The 9,456-nt window shown below is 30.6% G+C and overlaps 1 protein-coding gene across 1 annotated transcript in view; it reads right to left on the bottom strand.

Annotated features, from left to right (window-relative positions):
* Positions 1-8,083, bottom strand: part of LOC108750246 (fatty acid synthase-like) — a 15,318-nt gene extending 7,235 nt beyond the window's left edge. Inside the window, exons 1-9 of the mRNA XM_018489588.1 lie at positions 7,912-8,083; positions 7,464-7,717; positions 7,055-7,280; positions 5,145-5,563; positions 3,256-3,549; positions 2,969-3,173; positions 1,602-1,762; positions 816-1,133; positions 195-694 (exon numbers count right to left, since the gene is read on the bottom strand). Of these exons, the coding sequence (XP_018345090.1) occupies positions 195-694; positions 816-1,133; positions 1,602-1,762; positions 2,969-3,173; positions 3,256-3,549; positions 5,145-5,563; positions 7,055-7,280; positions 7,464-7,717; positions 7,912-8,083 (2,549 nt within the window). The remainder of the gene's footprint in view (positions 1-194; positions 695-815; positions 1,134-1,601; positions 1,763-2,968; positions 3,174-3,255; positions 3,550-5,144; positions 5,564-7,054; positions 7,281-7,463; positions 7,718-7,911) is intronic.
* Positions 8,084-9,456: the final 1,373 nt, after the last annotated feature.

Here is a 9,456-nt window from a genome sequence, read left to right as displayed (position 1 = left end):
GTTGACCCATATTCCGAAGCGGACAAAAAAAAAGGGTGCGTTCGACTCGCCGGTGTTTGTTTCCAGGCAAATACCTGCGAGACTAGAGTCTGACCGTCCTTCCACGCTCCATCCTTTTCTACTCTCTTCTCTCTCTCTCTAAAAACCCACTTTTCCGGAGTTTGGACGTAACATATGATTATGACAATATCTACCTGATTGATGGGGAAATCATAGGAGTTCCTCGGCTAACTGGAAATTGCACTGGTGGATATAATTTGGCAATTTGTGGCTGTAAACCACAATTATACAACTCTCCAATTCCTTGTAAAAATATATCAATGTTTTGTTCGGCGCGTCGAGTTAATACAAGGTTCGTTATGTTTGGATGTAGGGATTCTCTCAAAACGTGCTGCAGAATATCGTCTGGTGCGATTTCGATGACCACAGCATTATTTGGAATTAGATCTATTGTTTGTTGAAATAAAACAGTGTTTAATATACTTCGAATATGATAGTCCGCTGATGATAACTTTGATGCTGACGTGAACCATTCGGTGCGAGGTACAGAAGTACTGATCCATTTTGAACTTCGTTTTTTCGGCTGTGGTATTATTTTGTTCAAATTAAACAGAAGCTGATTTTCCACCGGTGCGAGGTAAGAACTGTGATACGGTACATTGCAATAAATCTCCTTCACGTAAATATTACTGACCTGATTATATAAAATTGTATGTAGCAAATTGTAGCTTCAATTTTATATTTCAATGTTTTAAAAACTATTAAATAATTTTCTTAATTTTCTTATGAAATATGAGAGCTATTTTTAATTTTACCTGTAACTTTTTCATTAGTTCTTGTACAAATTCCAGTGGTCCGCACACCACGCTGCTGTTCTTGCTGTTGTGACATATTATGTCAATATTCTCTGGACATATATTTTTAAGATACTCGTAATTGGTATTGACAACCGCCATCGAACTATGAATTATTTTTCCTTCGATACATGCTATACCGATAAAATATGCTGATAAAATAGTTTGTTCAATCGTAAGGCATTCATCTGCGTATGCACAAACAAGTTCACCGGCTGAGTGACCAATTATGTAATCGGCAGTAATTCCTAAGGATGTTAGGAGATCTACTAAACCAATCTGTAAATATATACAAATAATTTTATGCTGAACACTTTATATTAAAAAAATTTTTTATTAATTTAATAACAAAATGTGGTGAAATAAATCTGGTAGAATGCTAGTTCTATAAATGTGATCAAATAACAAAATTAAGAAATATATTCTTATCATATGTGTTCTACTTATATAGGGTTGGCCATATTCGACGGAAAGATGTTGTTTTGTTAATCATGGGAAAAAACGAGAAAAAATGAGAAAATACACGCGTGGCGTGTACTGTTCCATGGTGGCACAAATTTCCTTCGACTGACGCTTCAAACGCGCTACGTCGTTACTCGATCTATTATATTATAACATCTCTGTCAAAAGTTACAGTGTTGCCACATCTTTCCGTCGAATATGCATCTTTCCGTCGAATATGGCCAACCCGTATATAAAATATTATTGATACTTATATGTATTTATGAAAACTTATAAATTCTTTACCTGAATAGCAATAATTCCAAGAAAAGCGTTTAACGCATTTTTGCATATTTCTTCTTCTTTTTTTGTCAAAATGTCTATGACACTTACACCATACGGTTTTAAAATATTATCACATTTTCTTATCGTTTTTTTAAAGACGTGAAGCTTTAATAAGTTTTGGCCTGATAAGATTTTTATAAATTATACTATTTTGTCATTTAAATTAGTAGATATGTGTACATTACACTGACAAGAAAAAAAAAATTTTTTTTAATCGGTCTCTCAGCTCAAAAGCTTTTATTTTATAAAAGCCAAAAAAAACACTCCTAAATTTTTATCAAAAAATATTAAGAGGTCGCTAATGAATCCTTTTTAAATTAAAGTTTCGATTTTTCTTAATATATTTTTGATTTAATGCAAAAAAGGCTTAATCCAGATTTTAAATGTGGTATTGTATGTTTCTTTGGTCGCTGAACTGCAATAATTCATTTAACCTTATGATATATACCTTAAAAAATACAGCCCGATTAATGTGAAAAAAATGACCAAATTTCGAGTTCAAAGTCGATTTTAGCAAGATTCCAAGCGTTCAAATGGATCGTTACTTCCCACAAATTGTAGGTCCGTTCATCTAGAACAAGATCCAAATAGTTTTCCCGTAATCTTCTGCAGAGTCTTTAAAAGTTAATTGAATGATAAAACGTTTTTAGGATAGAAAATTTTTTTGCGAGTTTTAAGGTATATCGTTTTGTGGTTTGGACATCCTCAAATCAAATGCTTCAATTTGATGATAAAAAAGCTCTTTAGAAAATGAAATGATATATAGTAATGCAAAAAAAAAATGATTTACTTAATTGAAACAATTAATTGGACAATTAAGGAGCATATTGCCACAATTCAAGATGTTTTAAGAGTTAAAATAATGTATTTTTCAAATTAATATACGTTACAACATAAAATTTGTAGACATTTTGGTCAGGATTTGATCATCATCAATACAATAGCGCGTCGATGTTACAATTAACTATGATTGTCTTCTACTTTGTAGGGGAAGGGAGGGGGTGGGAAGTGAGAGTTGAGGGTGAGAGTCGCTTTGCATGGAAAGTTGAAACTCATGTGGAACAGTACAATTGTAGACCTCATTTTGTCTCTGTGACAGATTTCCTGACCTCAATAGTTAATTTTAACGCTTATAATATCTCGATTCGTGGGGCAGAGTGACTTTTTTCTGCCAAATTCTTTCACTTCATGCAAAAACGCAAAGAATAAGCCTATAATTTTATTGATTTTTGAGACAGTCGGTGCTGAACTGTATAACTACCAATTTTTTTTTCCTTCTCAGTCTAGTGTACATATTGTTACTAAAATATAAAATATTGAATATATACCCATTCCTGGCCATTGAGAACCTAAGGCTGAAAATATAAACCAAACAGGTCTTTCCATGCTTGTACAATTTTGTATTTTTTTTATTGAATCTTTTTGGAAAGTATTCAGTATAATGTACCCTCTCCATGGATGACCATTTATATTGTCTGCATAGATGTCATGTAATAAACGGATATATTCTACATCTATCGGTCGATCAGCAATCTATAATGATAAATTTCTTGAAATTAAAATACGATTTATAATGTCTTTAATATTTCAAACAAATTTTTTAATGTCTACTAACATCGTTTAAAAACAATTTCACTGATTCTTCAGTGCGTCCAGATAACATTACAAGTCTAGGTAAGTCATCTTTCGGTGCTCCATTATTAACTTTCTGTTTACCATTCCACTTTAATAACATATGAGCATTGGATCCCCCAAAACCGAAATTATTAATTCCTATGTAACCATTTTGAAGTGACATTGGTTCTTGCACGACACGAACAGTTCCATTTATCAAAGCATCTATATCTTTTCTTGGTGATGAATAATTGATATTTGGTGGAACATGGCCAGTTTCGAATGCTATTATTACCTTAAATGATTATAATAATAGTTTTGAAGTGTAATTTTGAATTCATTTGTAAAATATATATATCGAGCAATCATATATTATATATATATATATATATATGGGCTGTTTGATAAAACATCTCTTTTTTGAAAAGAGACAATGTTTAAAAAATAAGGCAGATTTTGATAAAGAGATAAGAAAAGAAAGAATCGCAAAGAACCCTTTACAAACAATTTCCTTATGAAATTTGAATTTCGGTCGAATTGCCTGAAAATTTGGTATGTTGTAGATCTATTGTCCCCTAAAAAGTCTCCACGGGCGCGATTCTCTGTAATGAACCGTTTGACCTTTACGAGGCATCATTTTTCAAAAGGTTAATACTACAATTTCTTATTTTCAATGAGTACGGTGCACTCCTACGTCATTATTTGCTTCTTTTATTTATATTTTTAAGTAAAAAAATTAGGATAATATTGACTTAATTGTTTCTCACAAGAAAGCTATAAAGCTATCGAAATCAATAACTTGATTTTTGACATTTAAATCAACACAGTGTTGCTATGAATCAGTTGGTGGATAGAAAACAGGTGCTTATTTAAAAAATTATTCATTTTGCATACATATTTTTTTAAAGAGTCTATGTGTTTTCTTTACACCAACTGATTCATCTCATTATTCTGTTCATGAAAGTATTAAGGTACGATTATCAAAAAATTAATAGTTTACGAGTTATTTAACATTTTACGTCATCATGTGCTATAATAAGATGTAAAATATCTCGTCAATTATTGGTTTTTTGATATCACTACTATACTTATACTTTAATACTGATATACTTTAAATACTTTTATATGCAGAATAATTAGAGGAATCATATTGTGTAAAAAAATCACGTAATTTGGTTTAAAAAAGTGTACGTAACCTTCATATCTTTTTTGACCCCTCCATCTAGAAAAAAATAACATGACCAAAATACGTCCCTCTCAAAACCCTTCTACTTTTATTTAAAACATTTTTTATCATTAAAAATAAGCAAGATATTTCAGATGATCGATTTAAGTGGATCATCCTTATATTCATGCATACAGGATGTTTGGAAAGTAATGATAAATCTTTCGTATATGGGCAGAATGGATTAAATTGAAAAGAAAAATCCTGTATCATTTTATAATTTTCGCAATAGTTAACGAGATATTAATTTCTAAAGATTGCGAATAAACGGATAAAATCGACATATAAAATAATTTGAAGATATCTTTTAATGTTCTTTGTGAAATATCTTAAAAATCTCTTACAGATATTTTAAAGTTATCTTATACATTGATTTTAGACATTTTACTTAGTGGATAATTGAAAAAAATATCGTGAAAATTGCAAAATGGTAGGTAGAGGACTTTACGATTCAGTTTTTTTTAATTAAAAATAGCATTATATGAGTTATTTTAGATATACCCTGTATATATTGCAAGACTTTTCGACTTGGTTTAATCCATTCTATCTGCATATGAACGTTGTGTCAATAATTATCAGACACCCTGTACGTGTGCGTGTCTGCATAAAATAAAATAAAAGTAAAATTTATAATAATAAATAAAAATGGAAACTACTTATTTTACCTTAGCGATCTGATTAAAACCACTCGCAGGTTCTGTGTGCCCAAGGTTGGATTTTACAGAGCCGATCATTAATGGAGTTTTTCTATTTTTACACAAAACATTATAGATAGCATTAATTTCTTGAGGATCGCCAGCTATGGTAGCGGTACCATGTGTTTCGATATAATCCAAACAAGATGGTGGTATTTTGCATTCTTCGTAAAATTCTTTTAGTAAGGCACATTGCACTTGTGATGAAGGATATGTTATTCCTTCTAGTTTGTAACCATCGCTATTTAATTTAATATGCGGATATATGGCATAAATCCTCTTAGCATTTTTCGCTTTTTGAAGGTATACCACTGCGATCGTTTCGCTACGCGAATAACCATTAGCAGCGCTATCAAATGGCCTACAATAACCGTCGGATGACAAAACACCTGAAGATACAAAATACTGCATGCATTTTTAATATACAATGAATTAATTTATGTTTACTTAAAAGTTATCAGTTTGATCTATGATAAAATAATATTCCATTTTGACGAATCCTTGTCTAACTGCCCCTCCCCCCACCACGCCGAAATAAAAAACGTATAACTCAGAATTAGAAGTTATTTATGAGCTTTCCTCGCAAAAAAATTTTCGAGCTCGTTCCAGTTAGCAGGAATCTTAATTTACAGGTGTGAGGGGGTTAAGTGAACGTTCATTCAGCTTTCCTCTCCACACCTTAAAATTAACAATAGGAAATCGCTCATAGTTTCAGAATTAGGAGCTCTCTATGAGCTCTTAAACGAGTGTCCTTTGATTTTTGAGCCGCATCCTTAAAACAATCCCAAAACTAATCTATACTCAAGAGGTATGTTAAGTAATTGAAAATAGTACTACGTCTATAATTTCCTTAATGAATATGGTTTTCATATAAATCTGATACAAAAATATATAGTCCTTAATTTTTTTGAGCCGCACTCCTTAGGTGGAAAACCACGTCTTGCCCTCTTCATGGAAGAAAAACCTATGTGGAATGGGAAAATAAACCATTTTATGACGGCATATTATCCCCTGATTTAGGAGTTCGCGAAATACCCATAAACTAATTTTTGAGCTGTAATCCCTTAGCAGGAAAACCACCCCCCCCCCCTTTTCAAGTAGGAGAGAGTTATGTTACAGAATGGAAAAATAAATAATTTTATGATGGGAAAATATCTGTTGAATTTGGAGCTCACGAAATACGCATGAATCGATTTTTGAGCTTCAAACTGTTAACAGGAAAACTATCTTCTGCTCTTTTCACTCTAAGAAAAACTATGTTATCGAAATCGAAAAATAAATTATTTTGTGACAAGAAATTGTAAAGTTTTCCTTATTAAAAAAAAAGATTCTGGTAAAATGCTGCTGTTCTGAATGGTGAGTTCTGGCTTCCTCGAACATTCGTCCACGGAAGAACACCCGAGGAGATTTTGGTGGGCAAGCCCCACACAAAGGGGGGGGGGGCGTGCATTTCCTCCCGTCAACAAAAAGGAGTTGCAAAAATTAAGAATTATATATTTTTGTATCAGATTTATGCCAAATCCATATTTAGTAATAAAGTTTTAGACGTAGCACTATTTTCAATGACTTATTTCTAGAGTTTAAACTTGTTTTGGGGTTGTTTTAAGGATAAGAAATGGAGCTCAAAAATAAAAAAAATACTTATTTAAGAGCACATAAAAAGCTTCTAATTCTGAGCTATGTTTTTTATTTCGGCGTTATGAGGGGTCAGCTGGACAAGAGTTTTTGACAAATATTTATCAAAAACGTTTTGTCAAAATTACACAGCTGGTTGTAGTTTTCTACTTTATGTGGATAAGTATTAAATTTCATGCATAGCGTATTATTAGACTAATAAGTTTTAATAAAAATATAAAGTTAATATTTTATAACAGAAATACCAAGCCGAGCGAATTGTAGATTTATAAGAGGAAGAAAACATAATTGTGCAGTTCCAACTATTGCGTCTTCGCATTTGCCTGACATGATACAATCATAACCAATGGCCATAGCATAAAGACTAGAGCTGCATGCTGAATCGACGATATAAGATGGCCCTTTCAGATCGAAATAGTGTGAAATCATATTTGCCATTATAGATTTGTGAGATCCGAGAATATTCTGTCCCTTTAATTAATTGCAGAAAATTTACTATTGCAATTCTCTCAAATAAACAATTAAATTAGTAATCTCTTTATATTATTTTTATGAATGATATATACACATAGGTATATGCGCGCGCTTTTGTGTGTGTGTGTGTGTGTGTGTGTGTGTGTGTGTGTGTGAGAGAGAGAGAATAACTTTTCTTACTTGAATATCTTCTAGCAATGTTTTTTGTCCTTCAACAAGAGCTGATCCTATAATTACAGCAGTATTTTTGCCTTGTAATTGCTTTGGATTGATCCCAGCATCGATAATTGCTTCATAACTATGTTCCAGTAACAGTCTTGTTTCTGGTATGAATGTGTGTGCTTGCTCAAAAGGTATTTCAAAAAAATCCGCATCAAATTTTTCTATATTATTGACAATTCCCATACGTTTTGAGAATTCTGCATGCTCCACAGCTAAATGTATTCAAATATTATATATAATATTCCGCGTTTATCTTTTTATATAAAATTTCAATTTGAAGTAACTTCATTGATAAATAAATGTAATTACATTTACATTGTAATTACATTTAGAACAGATGATATATTCTATCTCAATCAGATAAATGTAAAAGTATAATATATAAACATAATTATGAATTAATTACCCATTTTCCATCGGTTATGGTCTGCTTTTACAAGGTCAATTTTATTGAATAAATTTTCTCGTAATTGATCCATGTTATCTGAATGAGGAAATCTACCAGCAATACCAGAAATAACGATCGCCTCACCGGAATCAATATCGTTCCATGATTTATTTGTTTCTTTATCATCCATTATTATTCTTTTAAGTAATCTAGAAAAATGCTGTGAATATTTTATGCACGATTGAGTATAATAAGTTAATTTTTTCTTTTGGCTAAGTTAAGTTAAAATTAATGACCTGTGAAATTAATTTATTTCTATTGAAAATGTGTACACAAACAAAAAACTAACTTATTTAAAGTTGCGTTATGATCAAATTAACTGAAGTTAAAGTAAATTTTAATTTTAAAAGCATCATTTATACTCGTATTAAAATTAAATGAAATTTTTTTGGAATTAGGTTATCCTGAACAAGAAGCAATAGCAGTAAGATTTATTAAATATATAAATTTCAATATAAATCTTTTATTTGTAAAACAAATTTATAAAACATATTAAGAATTTTATGCAGGACCATATATATGAATACATCAAATATGAAAGAAAGCCAAGAACGGTCACATTTTTGGATGTTACAAATAATACATTATATATTCTTTTTATTAAATCAATTTTATTAAATCGATCAAGCAAAAATGATTGTGTTGAATCCGAATGTTATCGGCTCGCAATTATGTCTGGAATAAATTAATTTAATAAAAAGAATATATAATGTAATTATTTGTAACATCCAAATTGCAATTTGCTGATAATGTTAGATAATAGAAATTCTATGTATAATTTGCTGCCTTTCTACAATTGAAAATTAATAACAGACTGCTGAAAATCTATCTCCGCAGCTGTGCATCAGGGATAGCTCTATTAATAAGCGACGTACATCATATACACCACTAACATCACTGACATCATTTATACCATTGACACCATTAACACTGACAATACCGAAAATTACTTTTATTTATCCGCGAACTATCACTCGGTACGTAATATCGCTGGTTTACGAATAATTATAACAAAACCGCAATATATTTTATTCTTATTTTCAAAGATGTCTTAAAAAAATATGTACAAAAGACATCTTTTTTCAAAAAGATGATTTTATAAGAGATGACTAAAAGTCGTCTTCAAGACGTTTATTAGACAAGTCTTAAAGACGTTTAAAAGATATTCGTAAAAAGAATGTCTTTCAAACTTGCCTAAAAGTCATCTAAAAGACATCTTTTAGACAAGTCTTAAAGATGTCTCTTTTTTTAAGACTTTTTTCAGATTATCATACATGTTTACTGGGGATAGTGATTATTAGTCGTTATTAGAGAAATTAATAATTATTATATAAAAGTATATTTATTGTACATTATTTAAATAAAATTTGAATTTGTAAAACAACTTTCTTTTTCTATTTTTGAATCTTAAGGAAAATGCAAGTAACTTTGTATTAGCAGGACATTACGTTCATTACAATCACTGAACTTTTTCTAATTGTTTAAAATTTTATAAGACATACA

This window comes from Trachymyrmex septentrionalis, unplaced genomic scaffold (assembly GCF_001594115.1).
Source record: "Trachymyrmex septentrionalis isolate Tsep2-gDNA-1 unplaced genomic scaffold, Tsep1.0 scaffold342, whole genome shotgun sequence".
NCBI classification, from domain to species: Eukaryota; Metazoa; Arthropoda; class Insecta; order Hymenoptera; family Formicidae; genus Trachymyrmex; species Trachymyrmex septentrionalis.
Note: the sequence above shows the minus strand (reverse complement) of the source record. Positions and strands in the feature narration are given on the sequence as shown.